Source organism: Diadema antillarum, unplaced genomic scaffold (assembly GCF_040938485.1).
Source record: "Diadema antillarum isolate AM-2024a unplaced genomic scaffold, OU_Dant_1.0 seq00000069_RagTag, whole genome shotgun sequence".
Lineage (NCBI taxonomy): Eukaryota > Metazoa > Echinodermata > Echinoidea > Diadematoida > Diadematidae > Diadema > Diadema antillarum.
The window spans coordinates 723,828-751,353 of NW_027271168.1; the positions used below are offsets into that span (position 1 = coordinate 723,828).

Genomic DNA, 27,526 nt, shown 5'->3' on the forward strand with positions numbered 1-27,526 from the left:
ATGGAAGGGTTACAACCTCCCCGAGCATTCCCCTCTAGTATCGGATCATTTTATGACACAGTTACAGGCAGCAATAACAATAGTTACGGCATTTCTCACGGCGGTAGTTATGTTGGTTTTATGAGCGGATTTTCTTATCACAGCAGCACGAACTGCCTGCGCGGCTACCCGAGTCCACCGCCGGGAAGCGCTGGGAGCGGAGGAGGTGGTGAAGCCGACGTCGGATCGGGAAACTGCTGCTCTTCGTCGGCCATCGCACCGTCCAGCTGCGGCGGCACACACAATGGACACTCGTGGTCGTCCCCGCCGGCTCACCACGGCGAGAAGGCTGTCGGACATTTCCCCTTCAGCTACCAGGACATGTTCACGTCGGGAATGCACCATGGGTCGGCTGGAGCAACGCCACACAACGGGTTGACGGCACACACGAAACACGGGTACACCGTCGGGGCAACGAGCTCCCATCCCGCGGCGAGGAACGGCGACGAGGAGCTCGCGAGACCGGACAGCGGCTCAGGTAACATTCCCGTGCCTGTTCATCAGTGTCTTCATATTATGTGCAAATACGTATAAAACAACAGTGCAGTGCGGAATTTCACTTTTGTGTTCATTTATATTCATTCTGCATGTTATTACAAAAAAAGATGACACTGATCTGAACATTTTCCAATAATTAATAATCGATTCAATGCACTTTTTTTTCTGCGGAAGGCTAACAAATTGCTTGAACTGTGGCAAGTCTCTGAAAAGAATGATATGTTAGTTTTGTATTTCAATACGACATACAAATTGAACATAAACAATATTGATTGATTTCGGAAGTTCTCGTACTACAATCTGTGTAGCTAGCTTAAAGTGGCGAAAGGGGTCGAATAGTAATTGGGCATAACAACAACAACAAAAAAAAAACTCTTAAAAGCTCGTCATTATTTTCGACTTAGTGAAGCTTTTTTAAACCATCTGGGAAAGCGTGACATTTATGATTAATTCCAATAATTCCTACATATACTGAAGGCTGAACAATCCTTTGTCCCCTTGTAATCGTATTGGAGCGCAAGCGTTGTAGACAATCCTTTCCATAAAATGTAGAAACACTGACGTTAGGGAAGATTAATGTCCTGTGATTTCTGAAACTTGAAGCATGAAAAGAATTTCCTGGTTTGTACTTAGTCCGCATTTACGACAGCCTTATCTCATATGTTGAGTGTGCATTTCCTCCATGTTGTATCCATGCGGTGATTTTTTTTAAAAAGAAATTCCATCGTCAAAAGGACAAGTTCGGCATTCGTAGCCCCCACTTATCAATAAAGCAAGATATTCTATTAAGTGAATTCATAGTTCACATTAATATCAGCATCAATAATATGCATACATTTATAGTGGTATGGTACGTTTAGCATATTCTATCAGGGTAATTAGATAAGCTATTGGGAATTGAATACATATGTATGTATATGTATGTATGTATATATATTTGTTGTTGTATGTCTTTGTGACAGCTAGTTGAAAGATAACGTAAGCTTATTCTAGGGAACTATTACAAGTCTCATTGTGTTCGTTATACTAATACAGTCAAATTGACAAATTTGTGTGTTTCGCGCAAAATTATAGTGCACATCTTCGCGTAAAAATGTAGTGCTGTGTATCACACAATAACATCCGGTCTCCCTAAACCTAATTCATTCCGCAATTCGTGGGATCCTAAACATATGAAGCTACGCATATAATTTGCAGACCAGTCATTCTAACAAGCTGGCAACTAGCCGCATGTTTGCTAGCATACTGTTCCTATAACACCTCTCTTGTCAAAACGACCTGCATTTAGCAGAAGATTTACGTAGTCGCGCGGAATACCACTGCAACTCGTGATGTGTGAAGGACTGATGTCGATCTAATTCAAGTCCATCCGGGTCAACTTGCTTATGGCACCCTGACTATGAAACCTTGGCCATAAATGCCACATTTTGAAAGTGGAAGCTACTCACACTGATACACCCAACAAGTCACAACAACAAAATCAAACCTGTCTGAGCTTAATTAATGCTTCACTAGCGTTGAAAATGATATAAAGAAATGTAGGCCCTATGTGAAAGTCGTCCTATCACTATGTCATTTGGTGAAAACATTCGGTCACAATGTCTTTCAGTTCAGTTTAGGTACGTGGTATTAAAGTCATATAGCAGTTATGAGATATCTTGTAATTGACCCATCATTCTTTTCCCTACTTCCAAGCGTCTTTGCTAAAGAAGACATGCACAGTGTCCATCTCAATGATTTGAATTTCATTTGATAAGATATTGCCATCAATAAGTCGTCTCCGCAACATCACAATCGTCATCTCTATTACATATTGTGCTACACGTTCTTTGTGGTCTATAACATCCATAGCAATGCTTTGCTTTTGTACATTCGTCATAAAGAACACCTAAAAAAATGTCATATCAACAGAAATGTCATAATCACGGTGAATATTGATGATGGAGTGCAAATTAAGTGAACGATGATGTTCAGTGTAAACTGGGAATCTGGCACAACTGCATTGGAATCAAATGTCCTTTTGACAGAGAAAAAACGACCAAACCGAATCGTACTCATTTTTTTTTTCTCTCTCTCTTTGATATGCCACTACAAAAAAAAAAAAATACCAAAGGAGCATCGCTCATGACTGTCTGCAAAGAAGACAAAAGGATGTATTAACCGTGGTCAATATTAAAACAAATGACATCTCTATCAAAACATCTAGAGAATTCAGTCCATGATAACACCAACCCATGTATGAGAATGGAAAATGAATAATTGAGATGGACATTTTTTTTTCGAGAATTGTGTTTCTTTTATACAGATATAAGACACCCCCACTTTTATCAAAAATCACTCATGCAAACAATTATTGACAGTGTAAAACAATTACTAAGTAGCTCGCTTGCACTAAACGTTTTTATTCACCACCATGGGAAATGGGATATTCTTTATGGCCTTAGTTGAACCAGATAGGGGCATGCTATAATGTTACTTATGATAGCGTTTATTTCCTTTTTGAACAGAACCGATAACTTTAATCATGCATTTCTGGAGTCAAGAAGAAGAGGCTGAACAAGAGGTTACCGCCCACATGCAAAACCTTAGCATAATTTATACATATTGAAGAACGTGCGGGTACTAAATCTATTTTTATCCGATAATGCGGTCTTTGAAAACATACAAACCATGGGCGCTTGAGTTGATTTTGAGACTTTTATATGGAAGGTAGGGAAGAAAGAAGCAAAGGTGAGCAGCGTGTTTTGTTCTTGAAGTCACAGATTCGCTACATTTTTTTTTTTACCACAGAAAAATAAAAAAAGTGTCTTCGAGATAAGATATGAATTTACATGCCACCTGAAAAATAAAAATGAGTGCTACTATTGTTCCTATTTTAGGAGAATATAGCGTTTTTCTTAGAGAGTGAAACCGCCATATTGTGTTAGCATTAAAAAAAAAACCGTTAAAGGAAACGATCGGGAAAATTGTTGGCAAACGTAAGAGAGGTTAAAGGTTTATCAAAGTTGGTTTCCTTTTCTTGATTAACGGTAAGTAACTTTCGTTAGTTGAATTAGTTGTTCTATTGTGTATTATGGATTATCTTAATATTACGACGAATGATAGTATTCTCAAACTGATAAATTGCAGGAACACATTGGAATCAATTTACCAGAAACCATTAAGCTGATTTTAGTACAATAATGGAACTACAACATAGTTCTAAGATACAATCAACGGTGCACATAGACGTGCACATTGGTATATTCTTTGCATGTTGAAATGTACCCCCCCCCCTCTCAAAAAATAATAATAATAATAAAAAAATATATAATAAAAAATAAAAAATAGCAGATAAATGAATGCAGCAGGACTATACGTCGAAATGATAAGTCAGCGTGACGTAGTAGTATGAACAAAATGAACGCCAACTTTCATTTTATAGCTGATCTTTAACGTCCAGGTGGCATGTCCAGGTGTATCATTCTGACATAAAGTGTTCGAAGACACTGCATTTCAGCTTGGAGGCACAGTGGGTAATTTTATCTTTATATACCACACAATGGACAGTTGCACATTCACTTACATGAAAACTAAAACGTAATTATCCTCGTGCCTCCGTGCATGTAGGTGAAACTGAACGAACATTAAAAGTTCTGATCTAAAACGCTCAGACGTGTGGGCTAGCTCTTGATTGAGGGACGCGGAATAAATGGCGACCTAGCTTTAAGTGTTGTGCCTGTACTTGGTTCGAAGAAAACTAATGCATAATGTGTCGATGCGTATTCTGTCTTGCGAATAAGGGTCTATTCCCTGGTTTTACAGCTATTCAAAACAGAAAATACTAGGTGTGTATAGCCATGCGTGTGGATACTGTGTTCACGAATAGGATGTGTTTTTTCTTCATTTGAGACTGCACGTTGTTTTAGCCTCTATACAGAAATAAAGAAATCTTGATTTAACGAGAAAAATGTAACTAGAGGAGAGAGGAGGTGAGGCTGGATGATGCAAAATCAGTCAAAATATAGATGCTCATAAATGATTATTCCTGTTGGGGTGTGCATCTTGCCGGGGTGCCCCAAAGCAGTTGGTCCGTTGGGAAAAAAATGACCCTTTGAATGGCTAAACTCCCCTGGTTAACGATGTTCCCAGTTTGGAAAGACACACAAACAGATCGACAAACAAAGAAACAAACAAACATCGAGCTGCATGATGCTACAGGCTAGCAAAGTTTGTGATGTTGTGTAAAATAAGATAATGAACCTACGGGTAAACAGTATGATAAATAAAAGCTAAAAACGTCTGAAACGTTAAACTCTGTGGCATGACCGGTTATGCCATACTTAAAATTTCCCATAAACAGTAGCGTTGACATTCAACTCGTCAGTGAAAGTCATTACCAGTGACATTTCTTCACCGGCTTCCTGAGGCATACAGTTTTATTCTGTTTTAGTGCATTTTGTTCATCACCATGCAGCTCAGTCAGTAGATTTCTGAGATGAGTTACCACACAGTTAACCAGCGTCTTCAATTTCGTTTTTTAGTATGATGATCGATCATCCAAATTACATTCACAATTTACTCCGTGCGGTGTCTATGGTGAGCTGAACAGTTGTATATTAAACTACGGGAAAGGGAAAATGCGTTCAGCCGAGCAGTTAAGTATAACATCCAAACACCACCAAAACAACGACAACAACTTCAATAACAGCACATCACAAAAACACTAACAAAAAAAGTCTAATCGGATACGACGGTCTTTGGGTCAGATTTCCGCAGAAATCAGAGCCAGTCCTCCATGGATGGCACAGAGATCCCTTCTTTCCTTCGGAAGGGTACCTGCCAGTTTGAGAGCGTTTCTTTGTGCTGCATTCTAGGGGAAGCGAGGCGCAACATGGGGGCATGGCTGCGATTTGAAGAATGATTTCCGCTTGGGAAGCCACAGGAACAAACCATGTCAAAATAGTAAAGCACGTTGACAGAAGATAGTACGAGACTAGTGACGCGTTGCGTTACGGCACGGGATACTGGGATACTTAACTCGCCTACTCAACTCATCGACGCCTCCCAAATCTTGTCGGGCACATTCCGAAGGAGTCAATGACATTGTGTAATTTGGGATAGATGACATGGATTGTTTTTTCCCCCTTTGAGATATTAAGTTTTGGAATTACATGAAATTGAGACATTATAAACGCAATATGTAATCATACATTTTTCTCTTCCTTCTTCCGTCGTCATTATTATCTAAGTATTATCATTACTAATGATGTTATCGTCATAAGTTGTTTTTTTTTTCCGTAGGTAGTAAAAGTAGAAGCGATAGTGATTAAATGTATTTCGCAACGTCGTAGTCGTAGTATAATGATGTTGTTATTCACGTTTACACGTTGCATTTGATGTTAACGTTTTGGATTCCATTTTGCATAGCCTGTTTGTTTTCCATGAGACTTTCTCTACTATGTCTTTTGCTCATTACTATTTGTTACGTGTAAACATTCACATTATGCTCAGTCTACTGAAATGTGCATTCCAATGTCTCTTGTTAATCATATTAATATTTTACTTTTTTATAGCTATGATTCACAGATAATTTCACTAGCAGAATATTGGTTTGGAAGGTTCTATTGTAAGCGTCTCCAAGTATTAAATCTGAACTAAAACAATTAAAAATCTATTCTAAATTCTATGGCAAGTAGGCCTATTTTGAGATCCAAGTCCAACACAAGTCAGCATGCATTTTTATTGCTCAGTCCATATTTATCATATATACTTGCAGAGAACTGGCAAAGGGGATCATCACATGCAATATTGCCAGTGGGAGTACATGACGGTTCATGTGGACAATCTATTGAGAATTCAGAATCTGAGGGGCAAAGGGTTATCAGTGTGGAGCTTACAACTAGTCAGTTGTTGCAAAACATATTGAACACTATAGCTGTTGTTCTTAGGGTGGTTTGTTTGTCTGTTGTTGTTGCTGTTGTTTGTCGTCTAGAGCATAGTATGCGAAAGCACGAGCTCGAACTGCACACGATGGTGGAAAACAGACAGATAAGTGCCCCCAAATGTTCGTGTTTTCGCAAAGAAAAAAAGGGGGAAAGACCTTCGCATGCAGCCATTCGCATCATTCGTATTCAGAATGACAAAATGTAACAATGTTGTATCAGTGCGCAGTGCGGTTTTGACCAAAATATTATAGCTCTTTGACCAAACGAAAGCATCAATCTGTGTTTTGAACTGCCCACTTTTGTCGAGTCATAATAGCAGTGGTTGAGTGCTTGAGAAAGGGATGTATTAGGGCGTAATTGACCAACATCAGATTTGTTGTAATCCACTGATGTAGGTCTACGTGACGATGTCTCTTCATCTTGTTTACCATGTTCTGTTCATGGTCACTCGCCGAACATTTGCAGGAAAATCTCTATCATAGGAAAAAGATGGGAGCGTATCGATTTAATTGGACATTAAGTAGCTTTAATGGTGAAAAGGATTTCGCGAGTAGGAGAATGACGTTTATGTACATTGTCCGATGGTCACATACTGCACGTATGTACATTATGATGATTGCCCGTAGTCATGAACTGTGCGTACAATGATATATTAGGAGTAAAGAAACATTTCTCTTCGAAAAAGCCAGAAACTTCCGGAAAGGCAAATGAATCTAAATTATTACATGGATTGAGGAAACAAGCAATATTAAAATGCAACATCAGCGCAGTTTAAAGAGAATCGGATAATCCGTTCAGTTTAGTTATGGATTTTATAAAGATTTGGTGCAGGCATTGCCTTGTAACGTCTCGTATGGACAACGATATAAGAATATATGAAGAAAATATCATCAACATTTTTTTTTTTAACTTTTCTTGATAGCATACTGAAAGAGCATTTTACTTACCTTATTCAGAAAGCAGGATGAATGATGATAGTACCACTCGTATATGTCGTTAACAAGTTTAGGGAGTGTGCACTTCTCATGTAAAATGATAAAATTTCGTGGAATTCTCTTTTTATTTTACTTTATATCGTTGTACATACGTGACGTCACGAACGTAAGTAGTCTTCTCATCCAGCAATGGCTGCATTCAAACTTAGAAAATCATAACTATTAAACAAATTGTCCGATTTTCCTCAACCCTAGCTGATGTGTTCTACTAATATTGCTGCATTCACCCAATCCACATACTGTATTAAACAGTTTCCTAGTCTATGAAGGGTATACCATTTATATCAATACTTCATCAGTATTTTTGTTGATATCGTTTTGCTCGTTGTTATCAAGATCATGATTGCCTTTTCGAGCTTATAGTATTACAAAATAAAGCCTGTCCACTATTTCCACGTACTATTTTTTTCGCTTTCTTCTCCTGAAAAAAAAAAATCCGCAAAGAGAGGTTCCTTGTGTTGAAAATAGATAGTTTTTCCACCTGCAAGCATGGGAAAGAAGGGTGTTTTACCACCCCACCCATTTTATTCCATCGTATTACCAACGTGGTAGTTCCTTGGCACATTGTATTTGCTATACATAGCATTATACCCAATTATCGCCATATCGGTGGAGTTGCACTGAATCTCATAAAGGCCCATCTGTCCGAGTCCAATACCTCATACACCAGTGCACGAAGATGGAAGAAGGGAGATACTTTGAAAGCACTTTCTCCAATGATGAATGAGTAGGGCACAGATTGGTCTCATGATCTGTCATCTATATCAAGGTTTAGGGATCTCTTCTTTAATGCACAGAATTCCGGCATGATTAGGTGAATATGCCCGATTGCTGTCACCATGCAAACCTCACAGAGTTCAAAGACACTCACACTTACCGTTTACTAAAAGTGATGATTTGCAAAGTGCCTGGAACTTTAATGCACTCCAACAAGGGCTCATAAAATGAGTGATGTAATGTGAAATAGAGGGTCATTTTCTTCTCACATCTCTCGCCTGTTCCTTGTATGTTTGTGTATATTAAAAGAAAATATACAGTTTTATTTGTTCTTTTTTGTTTTAATCTGTCCTTACAACCAGAAAATGATTGAAGTAACATCTGTTATACTGTCTCTGGAAAACGCACAATACTTGTCATATAGAACATTTCGAGCAAAAAAGAAAAAGAAAAGAAAAGTCGACATTTACAATGAACCCAAAGAGCATTGACCCTGCCACAACAACAACAACAAACAAGTAAAGCGAGAGAGAGAGAGACAGAGAGAGAGAGAGGGAGAGAGAGAGAGAAAGAAAAAAAAGTGGGAGAGCGTTGAGGGGGAGCACGACTCTGTAGCTCCATTCATTGACACCTGTTGCATGACGACATCCCATAATTTTACAGTGTATGTACTTTTGGGAGCACCAAATATGTCAAAACAGTCAAGTACAAAATCTGTTTCTTTTTCTGCAAATTTACGGGATTTTAGATGAATAATTGACAAAATATTACACATAGCAAATGACATCTACAACGCTATCCATCGATGACAAAGATTGAATTAAAATGTTAATTTTTCTATATAGGCGACTAAAGTTTTTAGTTCTTCCATAATAACACAGATAAGTATACGTTTTGTATACTATACTGCACTATACTATACAAATGTACTATATTATACTATAATGTGTGCGTCCGTTTGTTTGTCTTTTTTATGGGTACACAATTGTTAGATGTTTCTCTTATGGGAACGAAAAGGAGAAGATTATATTGTTGTGTATGCGTGTGTGTGTGTGTGTGTGTGTTTGAATTGTATTTCAAACTTATACCAATCAGTTGGCAGGAAAGACATAAAAAAGGAATTAAAATACCTGAGATGAAAAACAAACAAACAAACAAACAAACATTAATTGAAAATTTTTACTTTCGTGACAAGTCTCTGCTATTGAACTCTTGCTAACTCAGCCTGAATCTAGATACAATAATATTTCCTTTAGTCACTTCTGGCAGATCTTTATGCTGCTCATACACCTGTGTTACCAATTCCGCTTGTGGTAGAGGTCCTACATCATCAATCACTTTGACTAGGAAAATGCAGAGTTTCTATGTTTCTCATATTTTTTCTTGTTTGGTTGTGAAAGAAGCATTATTTGTCGTATCACATTAACCATTTATTTGTATGAGTCATGTCTGGGTTAAAAAATAAAATCTTCCAAATTACGAATGTACCTATATTTCTCTTACTGATAGAGATATTCAGTTTTCGTTTGATGATTCTATTTGTTCTCTTGTTGTTGTTTTTTTTTTGCGAAAGGGGAGGATGGAGAAATCACAATATAATCAGCTTAGATTTTGCATAACTTATCTTTCTTTTTAAGTAACCTACAAACAGAAGTGTACGATTTCAATGGTATGTATACACCTTTTGTAAAATGGACCGTTTCGTTCTTTGCGCAATAAACATAACATTTCCACAACACAGTCGAATTTGTAAATTCTTATACCTGCCATAACAAGAAACGGATGCATGCCTCTTGCGCTAGAACTGATTAGGCGAGAACATTTGGAAGAGTTCAGCAGCAACAAGATGTGTTTTTGATACACTATTACATATTGATATATACTATGATTTTGACATTTGTGATATCAATGTGTCATTGTTTAGAAATGAAAATAAGAAAGGAGTGAATGAATGGATAAATGAAAAAAAAAAGATGACCGGAGTGGTCATGCGAAAAAACGAATACTATTGGTAACAAAAAAAAAAGTTGGATCAGAAATAATTCCCCTTAAAGAGACTGTGCAGTACTGGTTAGGATGGGAAGTCATGTTTTGAGCATTCCTGAGTGAGATAGTAAAAAACCTCTCATGAAATCTGAAAGAGCATGTAGTTTTAAGAAGGATTCAACGCTCATTTGATGAAAATTGGTTTTCAAATGTGACCGTGTACCTCAAAACGAACATAAAGTCGCACACACTGATTTTGCGTGAGGACTGAAAATAAATGAAATGGTTCAACCTAGCCGAACTTGACTTTTTCATATTTTCTGAAAGAGCGGGTCTTTTTTTACATTATGCTAAAATTTGGTATCATAAAACGGGCAGGAAAGTGTATTTTTATAGCAGTTTATCTCGAACATTTTTGGTAGAATAGTGTGATTAGGTGTGTCTTTAGAATCCCTTTTTCATTTCTGAAAAACCTTGTCCACACTCTTCACTTTCAACTCTAATAACTTTTGAAAGGATAGTGCTACTGCTTTGAAAATTGACATTGATTATGGACAGAATGTGTTAATGAGGCATGCTTAATTTCAGTTTAATCTAATAATCCCTTCTTTGTTGTTACTCTGGTGGTTTACTTCCTGTTTTTTGTCCCATTCATCGCACAGCCAGCACGGTTTGGTAAACATTAAGTGCTTGAATAGACACTGTACTTCAGAGCCTCTTTTCTCAGTTCACACTTTTCCTGAGTTTGTGCTTTCTTTCCAATATTTCGATAGGTTAGGAGAGTCCATTTGATTTGAGTAATACATCATTTTAAAGCTTAAAGTCTGTTCTTTCAGAATATGGTCTTAACTAAAAATTCATGTCTGGCGACTTTTTGTTTGTTTTGAGGTGCAGAGTCACAAATGGCCGAGATATCCAAAAAAGTGATAATGATAAAAGGCGACAGGCCACGCCTTTTATTAGGATCTCTTTGTTTCATCTTTTTTTTTCTTTTTTTTTTTTTGGGGGGGGGGTATCTCAGCCATTTCAAAACCGATTTTAATCAAATAAACTTTTGATACCCCTTAGATTGCATGATTGCATGCTCTTTGACATCTCATAGAGTGGTTTCTGAATATCTCGCAAAACGTTAAAAGCTAAATCCTCACCTCAACCAGAACTGTACACACCCTTTAAGTTGTTAATGTTCCCTAGCGATTATGTATTTTGTCTAGGCCTACTATTCTACCTGCCTGGCTGGCAGTGATAAGACAACGTGTCGTGATATAGTGTCAACAAACTTTGATCGGTACAGATATAATAATTTGTTTCGTTTTGTTTTGTATTTCTTGTTTCTCGACTCAGAAAGAAACAAAGCGCAGACAATACTCCTCATCATTTCAAACTCGCATAATTGTGCTATGCCGCAGGCTGTGTGGGACTTGTCATTTTGCAAAAGCACTCAAACTCTTCAAAATGAATCATTGATAACTTTTTTTTTGGGGGGGGGGGGGGGTTGCTTAAGTCCTAAATCGCTTCTCGTTGCTGAAATGAGACATATGGCAGACTCATTAATTTCATCCACGCGCAAAATTTGGCACGTGATAAACAAACGCTTCATGCATTTGTATACCAATTCATAAATAAAAGTGTCCTGTAAAGGTTATAATGCAACTCACAATAACGTTGTAAAAGACGATTATATTTTCTCCTCTCTAACCCCCCCCCCCCCATGGAAGCGCTGTCTCCAGACACACACAGACCCACGCGCACACACATATATGAGCATACATACACATATGAAATACATGTTTTTCCACTTTGATATTTAGAAGCACACACACAAACACAAAAAAAAAAGGTTTATTGAAACTGATCCCCAGACAAATATTATGATGTAAATACATGATAACTTGTGATTAGGTTGATAGAAACAAGAATATAAACAAATCATTATATAATAGAATACAAAATAAATCTTGAATTCATATCAGAGAACGAAGAAGAGAAAATGATGTAACAGTACATTTAACTATTCATCAAGTTGTAAATTGATTTCAGCAACAAAAAAAAAAGGTGTTGTTCACAGTTTTTTTTTTAATTTTCAAATTGTCTTCCAAAATAGCTGTCTAACTGGTCTTAAGAGGAATTTTCAACTTATTCCATAAAACTCTACCTTTGTAAAATATTAACAGCTGTAATGCAAGTCCTGTATTAGTAATACTCTCTCAAACACACACACAAACACATAAGGACATTTCGCAGCTGTATAACAGGTTGTGATGATGAACGTGTACATGTGTATGTTTGTTAATGCTGATTAAAGATTATGACTACCAAGTTTATCCCTCACTTACTATGTTATCCCCCCTTACAACAATTGTCAGCATAACCACTCTTATTGTACATCATCAAAGTCACGTGACGCCTTGTTTCTGTACTCAAACAATACTAAAAAGCGAAATATTTGTTCCAGAGCAATCCACGTCGATTATCAACGTAAACAAGCAAACACACAAACGCACATTTATAGACATACAGTCTCAAAGCTAAGAAAAAACAAACTGAAATGAAATAATTATGTGCATCACTCACACACATACATCAACACTTTACAATTATGAGCAAGCAAAGTAGACAAACAAACAATCAGCTCACGAAAAACAAACAAACAAACAAACAAACAAACAAACAAGCATACGAATAAATCAACAAGAGTCATTACTGTTGATTACAACTATATCAGAATCAAAATATATATATAATTGGTCTAGATTGATAATTGATTGGGAGCCTGCAAACGACGATCTATTTCAGTTTGGTAATGTTTGTTTGTTTATGTTGATTTTTCCCCGGTACTACGGACATGACAGACCAATCACCTGACAACACTACGTCCTGGCTCACCTGTGAATGGTTTTACGATCGTATACAGTTGTAATGTTGAACATTTTGATTACTCATCAAAAGGGTGGGAATATTGTCGTAATGAAGAATGCTTAGTGGTTTACTTATGAGTTCCAATCATTCAATTACAACGAAAGGATACTATTGAAACATGTCTTTCCGCCATGTTCTGGTATGTTAAATCAAATTGCGCTGAATGCTTCAGACATGTATTTGCTTCATTGAGCGAGAACACCAAAGTGGCAATTTCACGCATGGGAAGTACGCACGGACGGAAACACATAGGGCCATTGACACCATGTCAAGAAGGACGGATTTGTGGACAGTTAAACGGAACATTTGCGAGATGATGACATCATCCAACAGCTGCCAATTTGAGCGTTCGATTGCAATCAATATCACTGATTTAAAATTCTGTTTAGTTCCGACTTTGATGAAATTTCCACGATTCTTTTCTTTTTTTTAATTTATTCTGATTTTGCTATAATTGATTTCAGTCAACTTGTACATGGTATGGCAAGACACTTTAAACCTCTTCTAACGTAACACGTTCCTTGACAAGCGTTTTTCACATTACGATATGAATGCACAGAATAAACCTCGTTTAGAGTTGGGGTTTCCACTATTGCACGACTATCATGTCTAAAGAAACGACATACCACGTCATATAGTACGTAGACCTTTCTGAGATTGTCTAAGGAGTCTGAGCACGCAACACACGATCAGTTGATACGGAGGAGTGTCAGTGGGCATAGATTTAGGATATGGTAAATGAGCAAATACCTCTAATCCAATCGATTTTGTATCTGTTGTTCTCAGCCCGATTTCTCTCATCGGTAAAGCGAGGAAAAGAAGAGATTCTCCTTTTGTCCGTCCGTCTGTGCACGCGCGCTGTTCTGAGGAGAGATTCCCACCTATATCGACACTCGTGACGACTCAATTTACTGCGAGGGTTTATCCCATTACGTGATTGTCCGCTTTAGCGATCCACTGATTTCGCGTTCGTGGCTAATCTTTTCGATGAATGGAGGTCTGTTTTCTGTCGCAAAGTAAATCCGATACATGTGCCTATGTTAGTCAATCGATGTAGTAGACTCAATCTTCGCAGTAGCACACTTACAACAAGAAATGTAATGCAAGAATGCCATGAAAACGTTAGTAGTTGGTGACTATATTAAAGGGATAGTATAGTTTTGGTGGAGATGAGATTTGGGTTTTTAACTTTTTGCCAGATACCAAGAAAACATATAGTACAGAACATACCATTTTAAGAGGAATTCAAAGTTTATTTGACGAAGATCGGGTTTGGAATGACTGAAACATCAAAAAAACAAAGTAAAACAAAGCGATCGTAATAAAGTGTGGGTCCCACACTTTATTAGAATCGCTCTTTTTTGATATCTCAGCCATTTCAAAACCAATTTTCATCAAATAAACGTTGAATTCCTCATAGAATTACATGCTCTTTCACATTTTATAAAAGGTTTCTCATTATCTCACCAAAAATTGTTAGAAACCTGAAATTAGGTCTCAACCATAACTGTACAATCCCTTCAAAGAAAAGACATAAACAAAGGAGAGAAAAGCAAGTCTGTGGCTTCAGAATGTTTTTTTTTTCCTCTGAGGAGTGAAAACTTGAGTCACAGCAAAGAATTGTTCCAGTGTTCAATGTACACAAATCTGGATTTAGACAACATTCCTGGGACACTGCAAGCCATTATGCATGACAAGAAGTGACAACTATTTTGTTGTTAAGGAATGCGAGAAGACAGGAGATCATAGCACATTAACAAACGGGCAAGTAAGCAAGGAACAATACTGCGTTATGCCAACTTAAAATGATATAACGTGGAACCACCTCGACTGTTTTATGAAATACGTCGTTGCCTAGTTGAAAGTTGATGGAATAAAACAAAACAAAGCAAATAATCTGAATCTTTGATACACGGCTGCTAAGATGGTAAACGAGAATTGTGATGCAGCATAAAGATAACCAAATTAGGCTGTTTATTTATAGTCAGTGAAATCAGTATCAAAATAGCAATGAGTGCATTATTTACCAAAGTTATCTCTAGGAATACACACGATGTCCTGACAAAAAACTACAAATATGATCCCTTTTTAATATTTTCCTCCCTTTTTTCTTTTCATATTCGCGTGGCATATGGCTGTCTCTCTTTGTGGATGCGAGTTAACATCTTAATTCCATTTTATATGTTAAAAAAATGAAAAATGAATCATCAAAAAACAGTATAGAATTCACAAAATAGATGTCATTCATTTCATAATGGAATGTCCAAGAACGCACAATAGATTATTTTACGAAAAAAAACATGAAATTCTTTGTTAGTACTGCCTCGAAGATGCTTAAGATGCCACTCACTGTTGAATCTCTCAAGAGAAACTTTTCTTCTGGTTCTGGCCAAAACTGTACCATACTCATATACCTCGAATACCGAACCGTTATTCTGTAAATTGAAATACATTAATTAATATAAACAATATCCATATCAACATTACAATCCGCGATATTCATGTACAAATACACCTCGAAAATCTTCCATTCTCATTCCACAACCTGTACAATGTGAATTCCAGCGTCCACGCCTACCCAACTCGACAATCCCAAGGTTGTTGTTTTTTTCAGTCAATTAGACACCATGGACCAGATGTTTGAAAGAATCTTCCTACTAAATTGTACCCATTTAAGGCACTTGTGAAAAAAAATCCAACAGATCTTTTATCGAAATACAATAGCGTTTGAAACCATTGTACAGAAAAATTATTTCATGTTAGCCCATAAACAGACAGTCTTATGGTATAATAGATCATTGGCATGCAGTTGAATAACTTGCTGCATGAGTCTGTTCCAAATCATACTCGCGATCACATCAAAACTGGTATTGCAAGCATAAATATATTACAGACACACACACGACACAGATGCATTAGAAAAAAAAAATATGCCCAACGTTAAATCAATAAATTAGTACTTCACGCCCTGCACAGCACAGCACAGCACACACACACCACTCACCTTTAGCACAGTTGCTTATGCTATATAAAGAAAACATTATTTTGCCTTTTGAAAACAATATCTAAAATATGATGAAAATTGTTTTGATTCCAATTTTTACCTAACAATAGTTATTACCACGACATTCCTGAGTTGATTATATACCCTATTTTGTAGACATGTCTTTTACAGATATGAAAGCCAAATTCAAGTTCGAATTTTACCCCGAGACCTCGATCCATGTCAATCAGCTGCTTATGATCGCGATCTCCTGCTTTTCTGTTATTACAAGTCCCCACATAATTTCTGTCCTCTTTTTTTTCTCTAAAAGCTGGATATTATAATGATATGCTTAGTCATCATTAGCTAATTTGCTATTGTTATTTATACGATCTCCTGAATTTCTTTGGGCTGTAATGCTATACGTCTTATACATCGAATACTGTTATGCTCATAATGAATGTATATATTTTGAATCAAATGAATCAATTTATGCTTCGTGTCAAAAAAATGTATTCTCTTGTTACGTGTGATTTGAAAAAAAAAATGACAAAAATAAAACCAACCAACCAAACAAACAAACATCATCATGCATATTGGGGAGAACGTCGAATCCTTCAAGTTAGGTTACGCAAAATAGTGTGTGTGTGTGTGTGTGTGTGTGCGAGCGCGCGCGTGTATGTATGTTCATTTTCATGTGTTTTGTTTTGATCTTGTCCTTCAGTCACTGGTATGATCGCACCATAAAGTTTAAGATATATAATTATCATAAACCATTAGTATAGTATCAATAGGCAGTAATGACTTAAAGAAAAAAAAATAGTTAAGGCAATGTCTCTGTATAGGGCCCCGTTTCTCTCTCTCTTCTTTCGATCTTTAAAACAACAACAACAATGTCTCACATCTAAAGTTTCCAGGAAAAACAAGTAAAAAATAAAAGCAACAAAAATGAACTGATCTTCCATTTGTGTTTTCGTCTCTGAACTACATTTTTAGAGCTTCAATAACAATGTTTGTTATATAAGAAATGAAATTATTTCATTTTAATCATATCAAAAATTTGCACGGGGATGGGTAGATAGCGAGGTTCTGCCCAAATTTCTCGTAGTGGTCATGAAGGGAAAGTCAAGTTAACAGTCAGTCTAAAAAGAAAATAAAGTTTTATAAAAGCAACATTGAAAACTTTAAAAAAAAATTAGGGAAGTTATGAAATTTTGAAGTTTCGGTAATTTTCATAAAACAGTTCTTGAATAGTCATTATGAATTATGCAAATGTGTGAGTTGACGCCTTCACCTCACAACGTCGATCCCATGTATAGATTTTAAACAAGATCTTGAAATTTACAGTTTCTTTGTTTGTTTGTTTGTTTGTTTCTTTTCAAAGGTAATAATGGCTCAGTCTCTAACTCATGATGTCTGACTGATTATCATTTTGAAGTTCTTCAGTCAGGAATAACATTATGTTTTATACTTTTCCAGCAGAGAAATTTAATTTTTCGTGCATTTTTTTCCCAATTGAAAATTGTGAGGCAATGACATCATAAACTCACCCATTTGCCTATTCATGGAAACTATTGAAAAACTGCCTTGCAAGAATAAATAACTCTTTAGCATATCTTTATAACTACCTTATTTCAAATAAGCCTTAGGCAGAATTTCCATTGTTGTATTTGTTAAATGTTTGTCTTATCTTAGCAGGTGGGGATTATAAAAAGAAAAAAACCAAACAATCATCAGTGTTAAAATTGAGTGCATTCCCTTTTATCACCCAGTCTGATCAATCTAAAATGTTTTACATTTTCCTTTATTCAAAAATGTAGGTGCCTATTCCTTTTCTCTCCAACATCTCTCATCTGCATATTCAACCTATCATAATGATGTTGCTTGGGAAGATGTAGTCTATAATACAGATACCAATAGCAAAGTGCTACGTAAGCATTTGCCTGATTGCCCTTGGGCAAGTGAAAATCAAATTGGGCAAGTGTTTTGGAACATTGAGTAAAAATGCTTGCCCAAATTGGGCAAGTACAAAGCTTTGAAACCACGTGTTTTCATCCCCCCACAAGCCTACAAAGTCAACCATACAGACGCTCAAAGATGATGACTCTTTAATTGTGATGCAATGCGCTTTGATTTATTGTGTTTAATCAAGCCCTCGAATTACAAGTGAATTTCTATCATTGTCTCATATTTTTGGACTTTCTTTTGAGGAAAGGATAGTTCACGTTCGGGCAAATGTTGTGGATCAATTGGAAAATATGCTTGCCCGACAAGGCAAGTGGTTAAAAAATAAGAGAGAAAGAGAAAAAAAAAAAGCTATGTAGCACCCTGCTAAACATGGCTAAAGGCCGAAAGTAGGAGACGTGTTGTAAAGTGAACACTTAATTTTTTTTTGTCCAATTGCCAAGAACACTGTGCCATAACGCCCTCTTGTGACTTGAAATGAAAATTCTGCTGCGTAGCTCGTGTAGCGTCTGTGGTTTTTAAATTCTCATAAAGCACCACTACAGTCATAGTATGAGTTTTAATGAACCGTGTTATATCATTTCAAGTAGTAAATCAACATTCTATAAAATCATGAGACCCAGGTGGCATATGACACTTTATATCCTTCTAACGTGCTGCTGTGAAGCATCTGTCAATGTTTAGGTTGGGCGGAATTAGACGCAATAAAAACTGGCGTAATATTTGTCCCGCCAAACTTTACAGTGTGAACTTTCATCACACGATAGTCAACTCGGCACTGAACCCTTACACCCGTAAATACCTTTCTTCTTCTTCAATGGAATGAGGTCAATAAAAGTATGTTACAAGCGATAGCAACTTGCGATCAGATTACATATGGCGGCTTGCATCGTTTAAAGTCTATGCCCTGGGTACTTCTGCATGTTTAACAATCAACCTGGAAAACGCAAAGTCAGCTCAGTAAATTTTTACTTTATCTTCCGTTTCGTTTGATTGTTTGTTTATTTGTTTTAGCTTGACGAAAAAAAATCTTCCCCAATACATTTTCATGTCCCATCTTGATATTATTGGTGACATCGAAATAGTATGTATATACATTATTGCAATACATAGTACACGCTTACGGAAATGATTGACAATTCACAAAATTCGATGGCATCACTGCCGTTATGATATAATTAAGATGCTTTAAGTTGTTGACACCTTTTTATTAAGACGAGCCATGTTTAGCTGTGAAAAAAGGGGAAAAGTGAATGGAGAATAAAAAGCAGGGCAACCTACAGGGGAAAAAAAAGAAAGGGCAACTTCACTAAATACATGTTATACAATGTTTTACCTAATTTACGCTCCCTTGATGTCAAATGAGAACACGTTTTCTTGTCTAATGCACTGACTCTGATGAGTAAGGCACAAGAAGAAAAAAAAAAGAAAAAGACAGAAGTTTTTGTTTGCGTGTATAACACTGATCGACATGGTTGGGACTATTCACTTGTTGAATGTTTTGAGATCATGGACGCTTTTTTTAAGCTCCTTTTAGGAGTCACTTTATAAATGCAATGGTTGTATATCATGGTGCGTATAATATATCATAAACATAACTGTTATCGACACTATTTTGTTTTTCTTGTTGTCGTGCTATTAGAATTCACTCCATAATGACTGTGTCAAATCGAATATAATTTTGGAAGGTTAGTGTTAATTCCACAAATATATATCATAATATCTATTCAGTCACAAGAAACATGCAAAAAACAAACAATAAGTTTGAAACGTGTCTGAAATAATAATAATGTTTTGTCTGCAGATTTGACTGCTGGGCTCTGAGTATAATCACTAAGATTCGGAAAATCTTCCCAAATTTGAATTATCCAACGAGAATTCCAATCAATTCATGAAAAAATACCTGGACATTACTTAGTCTCTCTTCCTTGAGTGCAGTACTTGCATGGAACAATTTTCTAGTTTTAACAAATATGAAATAATGCTCTGTAGATATAAATCGTGAATGTGAACAATGTCTCATTGCCTCAGCAAAATTTAAGGCAAACCAGCACTTTCTCGCAATTATGTTTCATGACCGATCGAATGTGGTGTTAACGCCACACGTCGGACTTTTAGTCAGTGAAATTTTATGAGATGCATCCTCAGAGTGAAGGCAACATGTGACACAATATCCTAATGTTTACTCGGTGCCTTCTTAACCTCTATTAAAAACGATTTAAAGTATCGCCAACATACCTACAACATTGATCAGACAAAACTATATCTATAATCATCAAGAAAACTTCAAACAGGTTATCATTTCCACTTTAACTTATCTATCCCAAGCCATAAAATACTCGTTTGAAGACTTGACGTTTTACTGGTAAACATTTATGGAGATTAATGGACATTGGTTATCGCTTTATGATTTCATAATCGTTACGTACATCATAATGTGCCTCGATCTAGTGTATCACGCTTTATAGATGTACGGTAGCAATACCTACACGTAGAAACTATGGCATGACGGAGTTGTCCACACTGCTGGCCCAGACGGAGAATGTTTTCTTTCTGCTTCCCCGTGTTAAAATGCTACGACATCCGTGAGAGGAACAGCGCGGAGATGCTACGTTCTCGGTTGAGTGTGGCAAAAGAGATTACGCGCGTAATGTAGGATGACGCATAGAAACACACAGACAGAACTAGGAATAAAAGGCGGGCGGCAATAATTACTTGCGACAGGGGTATTGCCGAATACGTACCCGGTAAGCTAATTGGGAGGCGGTGGGTAAATTCAAGGGCGTGTTGGCTAGACACTAGAGGAAGTAGGCAGGGGAGGGGAGTGTAAGTACATTTATCCAATTACGCCGAATTTCGTGTGACAGCTATTAGAGCAGAGGTGACCCAATTGATTTCCGTGATGGGATTCACGTCTGCGCGTTTACACTGCCCTTAGTTCCCATCACGTTTATCTGCGCACTCTTAGTAGCCCGGAAGTCACGTGACCTCGACTGTCATATAAGATTGTGCAGAAGTGTAGATGAGAAACTGTTCTCCATGTGAAAATGAGAATGTCACCGTTATTGTTTTATACAGTTAGCAGCCTATTAGCTTTTTGACATACGCCCTCTATGTTGCACTTTATACATCTTTATTATGAAGTAGGGTCGATAGTGTCTGGCCCCCGGTAGCAAGGGCCTAAAGCGAGCTTTATTATCAAACTATGAACTACGACTGCCTGATAGGTTCTCAATGTAGTGGAAATCGAAAATTGCAATATCTAATACTACGGACAGGATTAGCTTTGGCAATGCGTTTCTCAATACCAATGACCGGCAGGTCATTCATCTATTATTGTCCAAAAGTAAGTGTTGTTAAGTGGAAATCACAAGCGAACGTTTGCCAAGCCAAGTTCAATCAACACGCCTCCATCTCTTCCCATGTGGGCACATCTTGAGGTCCGAGCTGCGTGACTAGAAAATGAAGAGCCTATTGGGATATTCTGACCGCAGTCTGCACTAGAAGACGGTGGTTAACCTTTTTGCAAACCATCGGCTTTGCATTACGATAGGATAGGATTTTTCCACGTATTCAAGCAGCTCTTTATTTAGATGTGGGTGAAACACGTGTTTTCTTCTATCCTGTTAAACATTCTTCACTGGCCCTTTTCATTCGTCTTGAAGAAAAAAAAATGATTACACATATTCTTTTTTGTTGTTTTTATGCACAAGGGGTCAAATATTTTCTGTCATGTTTTATTCGTTTTAGACATTAATGTTACGTTCATGTTGTTTATTTATTCATTCATTTTTTATTTATTTATTTATTCATTTATTTATTATTTATGTATTAATGTATTTATCTATTGATTCATTTATTCATTTTTACAAAATTGGACTTATTGATCATGTGTGTCTTTCGATGTATGGCGTGGTGTTTTCCCGATCGACAATGAAGTCCATGTACTTTATAGACACGTTTCTTAGTCTATTTGGTTTGGGTCAATACAGTCTTTTGCATATTGGGGGGGGGGGGGTGGAGACCGGTTGTAACATTTTCTGCATTTTTCAAGGTAAATTTAAAATGCGATTAGGCTCCCACACTACAATGTTTCGATTGAATACGTGATCAATGAGTAATTTAACCACTCCTCAAGGAACCTTTGATTAGGTAATAACCTTTTCCTGAGCATTTACGAGAAGAAAAAAAAAAACGCTGCTACTCAAAGATAGAAAAAAAAAGCAAAGCAAAGCTAAGCAAAGCAAAACAGAACAAAACAAAACTCTCAGAAGGAAAGACGTAATGCTACCTATCTGAAAAAAAAAGAAGAATGTATATTGTACTATCATTATAAGACATCAAAAGTGTTCAAAATTTACTTTCTGCTTTCTACGATGTAATGTTATTGATTTCAGTGTCATATTGTATACTTTCGTCGGAAATGAAATGAAATGAAATATTTCTACCGGTACATACCCATCGTTATCGTAGTAGTAGTGATATTAGTGGCAACTGTAGTGATTGTTGTTATTGTTGTTGTAGCTGAAGCTGAACCCGCTGTTATCGCTATGCGTATACAGTACTTCAGTTTTAAAATTATACCATTCCCATTATAACCAATGTCATCTAGGATAATCTGGCATAATCGTTTCGCCGTTTCTGCTTTCTAGGATAAATTTTAATGTTTGTTTTGATGAAATAAGTTTGGTTCAGATTAAAGTACGTTTTCATTCTTGAACGGTGAAAGGAAATGGGGTGGGGAGAATAAGAATAAGGAGACTAAGAAGAAAAAGAAAGCTGCCTCTTGTTACATTTTGATCATAGAATGACAGATCTTGTTACCTTGTCTCTCATGCTTCAATGCCATGTATTAGAAAATGTATTTGAAGGATGCTGATATTGCATTCCACAACATTGAATCATTAACGATCTCCCAGAATGCCATTAAGATGTACAATGCTCGTATTCGTCTTTCAACAGTACATTGCTTGCACACGTGGATAGTAAATTTAGGCAGAGAGTATGTTAAGTAGAACGGAGGCTATAAACATTATTCTGAGGACATATAACATTCGCCTCTTGTTCAATACGTTCCATCCCTTCATGGTCCATCTGTTTCCTTGGTTACTATCACATGTAGATCATGGCGGCACGCAGCAGACGGTTTCAGCCTCGTACACATGGATGGCACCACCGCCGAACGTGCGCACGCGCAAAAAGCGGAAGCCTTACACCAAGTACCAGACGTTCGAGCTGGAAAAGGAGTTCCTCTACAACATGTACCTCACGCGGGATCGCCGGACGCACATCTCCCGCACCCTGAGTCTCACCGAGCGTCAGGTCAAAATCTGGTTCCAGAACCGCCGCATGAAGCTCAAGAAGATGCGTGCGCGGGAGGAGACGGAACGCAAACACTCGCACCACGGCGACGCCAAGCCCGGTCTCGGCAGCAGCGCAGTCGGCGGCGGAGGGGTCGGTGCCGATCACCACCAGCATCCGGCGAGTTGTGGCGTCGCCGATTTAATACACAAGCCGAGTGCACTGCACCACGGCTATGGTGGCATACACGAGACTAATCCACTGGCTGAATTGCAGCAACAGGGACTACCCATAGTTCAACACCACATCGTAGCCAGCATCTGAATAGGAGTAACCAACCAACGAGCATAGAATCCACACGGACCAGAGTTATCGCACCCCAGATATTTATGTATCGCGATAATCTAGAATGGGAACGGGTGCATTCACTTAGAATGTTGCATTGCTCTTGTGGAAAAAAAAAAAGAAAAGAAGAAAAACACCAAACTGTCAATCATGAGAAGGCTTATTCATTCCGAATACAATGAAGCTCATTTACATTTCCCTCCCTCGTACACTATACTTTACGTTCTCATATCTACGAAAGACATGGACTGATTTCATTTTCCTATCTTCCCTTCAACGGTATCAATTTTAATCTCGAACTCGACTCCAATGTCTCAAAATTCACTTCGCCATGAAATGCATTTAGAGGTTTTAAAAGACAATCAATTCAAGCGGGCTGATGATTTCATTAGTTTTTATAGGAACAGCCGGTTTCTGTTACTTGATTAGTTCATGCTGGGTTTTCAGGTTATTTGAACTTTGCATTACGTAAGCATGCCGAGATTTGTGGTATCATTTTGTTATGGTGATTATGGTAGTACATTGTGTATGATACTGGAGATTCCGCATCAGAGGAAGTAGAGAAAACATTGAGTGCAGATTCTGGAAAGAAAAAAAAAAGAAACTATAGTTTGAATGAAATCAGGGATATCAGGAGAGAGCTCGAGTTTGAGAGGACAGGCAGACTTTCCAATGAATTATTTCATCATAAGTGTTAGAATGTCTAAAGGTCGGTCCAATAGGGACCTCGGTAAAGTTTTCTTCTGCTCTTCGCATGGTGACTGTACGTGACAGGGGCGACGTACAACTCTTAACTAGATGTGTGTATACAGAAATGGTTAGACTGTGATCGCTCAGAGATTTCCGTCAAAACAGACAATCAAACAAACAAACAAGCAAACAAACAAACCCAAACACATACAAAACAAAATTATATCGATACATTATTTCTCCTTTGTATAATGGACGATGTTCATGTTAAAACATCACTGACAAAGACCTCATTCCAGTCAAACTCGTCGAGACAACACATCTGAGTTCTGGAAACTGAATAATTACATGTCAAATCATCATAAAATGTCAATGTAGACACATGACCACGAGAAGTATTGAACATCGTATTTGGTGACTCGCCTGTACTCCGAGCAAACTTGCCAATGCTCATTTGTGTACACACAGAAGTCTGCTTAGCTAACAGAATAGCACATATTTGCCCCTCTAGGTACATCATCTTACAAATAACAATAATGCAGAGGAGATAACATCGGCTGGCGCAGTTAAGAAGGATGCCTCAAGGAAACATTGATACAGTACTGATGGTGTTATTCATATAACATAAGCGTTATAATGCCGTCATTAGATTGACACGGGCAAACACTGTAGTTTTTATTTCCTAAATAGGCTTAAGAGTGACTATCATAACAATATCACGTCAAGTAAATCCAGTGTTTGTTGTTTGCTTCTTTTTTTTTTTTTTGGGGGGGGGGGGTTGTTCCATATACAAGAATGGGAAGGGGAAACGCTATCGCACTGAGAGAAATTAGATTTGATTGATTTAGTTGGTGATAATGACAATTATGCTTTCTCTATTCACATTTGTTTTCTCGTTGTTCTTATTGTAACACAGGGAATGAAGACCTAGTCAAAGTCAGAATAACCTTATACAAACAACATGATTTTGTCCAAAGATGGACACCCATACCTGAGAATGGAACAAGCAGAGGAATGAACAATAAAACATTCGACGAGCAAAGAATTTAAAACAAACGCAGTAATGTATAATCTAAACGTCATAATTGCATTAAGGTTCAATAACTCATGGGCGTTCACACTATGCACACGCACAGATAATGATATCATGCTTAGAGTACATTAGTAAACAAAACAAAAAATCATTCATTATCTTTTTTCTTTGACAAATACCATTTCCCTGAAGCTGCAACACGCTTTACTTGATTCATTTTACAACATTGTAGAGGGAATAATTATAGAAAAATGTCAGATGCACAGAAAAGAAAATGGTAAAAAGGGGGTGGTGGGACGTATTATACAGAGTTTCAGGATATAAAGGTGTTTTAACCAATTGCCTACGAGAACCCAGTTGGTCCTGTATAAAGCCTATGGACATTTGTGAATTTAGGAGGGAAGAACTTATGAAAAATAAATGCAGTAAATCCAACAACAAATTTGATCTGATCATGCAAATGGTGGTAAGACGATGGTTGTAAGACATGTGAATAGTCTATGGTATACATCGACCATTGCAGTTTGGTGTAAACGAGTAGAATGATGACAACGGTGGCAAAGTTTGGCCATTGTCTGTACCTCAACATAGAGGTATATATTTGGCCGTATATGTTTTTGATATATTTATCTCTTTCTCTCTCTCTAGCTCACGATGTTACTTATGTTTAGTTGTACTTGTTTGCTGTTTCTTTTCGTAAATATGGGGCTGAGCTAAACATTTTTTTTTTCAGGGTCATGATATCACATTCCCCCGTAGCTTTACTGGAAACCTGTTTCAACAGGTCAGCATAGTTCTTACATTATTTTCGTAATAATTGTAACTCACAGGAAAATACGGGCAGACTACGACTAAACGAGCAAAAGAAGAAACGGGTGAAATTAAAATCAAATCACCTAAATTAAATGGCTAGATTTCCGTCAATATTATTATTAGTAATAATGATAATAGTAAAATAATGATAATAATACATTACATTCGCAATGCGCTTAATACAATGTTTCTAAGCGCAAATATGAAAAAAGCCTAGCAACACCTTATGCCCCATCTTGACAACGCAAACATGACCAACATTGTTCATGTTGTATACCACGTCACCTGTGCGAAGAGATTATTTCGATCGATTTTGTCTTCGTGCTTACGATGACCCCCACCCCACCTTTGTTTTTTCCTGAGCTGTTACCTAAGATAAGTGAAAAGGGGTAAAGTAGTAATTAAAGAAAAAAAGTTGTGAATCTTCTTGAGTAGATAATAAAAGGTCATTTTAGAAGCTCTCCTTTATAAGGCGGTGAACATCAAATGATGAACTACAACACGAATGTTTGATTTGAGTTTGATTTTATTTTACTTCTGCATTCCAATTTCATACAAGATTATATCACAGAGTTGATTGAACAACGTTATCAGGTAAGATTTGAATCTAACATGGGAAATACCTGGAATCAGGTAAATGAATCACTTAGATGCACAGATTGTTGCAACAGTGATAATACAATGATAGATGTCAAGATGAAGATGATGATTATAACACTGTTTAGACAAATATTAACAAATCAAACTATGATAGTGTCATTACAGATAACACTATCAACACCCTCATTTTCTTTTTCTGAGGGAATTGCCATTACTGTTTTATTTTTGTGTAATTGCCATATCGATTTTATACTGGTCATTCTGTTTACAACAGTGCCACATTAGAACGCACCCCCCCCCCCCAAAAAAAAGAAATATATTGCACAACTACAATATGCGATAAATGTTTTACCTCCGAACATTGATCCCTTCAGCCACGTGACGCAGACAACATTATACCAGAAAACAAAAGGTGGTCTTTAAAAACAAGTGCACACAGACAGACAGACAAACAGACAGATATACACACACAAACACACACACCACCACCACCACCACCACATATTATTGCTAGCAAAAGGAAATAACATATATTGGCGTGTCGATATAGTATGGGTGCCTTTTCAAAAAGAATTGTAATTGAAGGATAGATTGAAGTTTAAAACTGAAACATTATGTGATTTAATCACTTATCTTGTATTTTTTCTCTCATTCTTTTTTTACAATGCGGAATCATTCGGTGTAGCAACCAAAGTACTTGAACGTGTACATGCCT

At 37.1% G+C, this 27,526-nt stretch overlaps 1 protein-coding gene across 1 annotated transcript; it reads left to right on the forward strand.

Annotated features, from left to right (window-relative positions):
• Window positions 1-23,654, forward strand: LOC139725923 (uncharacterized). The gene is made up of 2 exons (XM_071637004.1): window positions 1-517; window positions 23,152-23,654. The coding sequence occupies exons 1-2, from the start codon at window positions 1-3 to the stop codon at window positions 23,652-23,654; spliced, it is 1,020 nt and encodes a 339-aa protein (XP_071493105.1).
• Window positions 23,655-27,526: the final 3,872 nt, after the last annotated feature.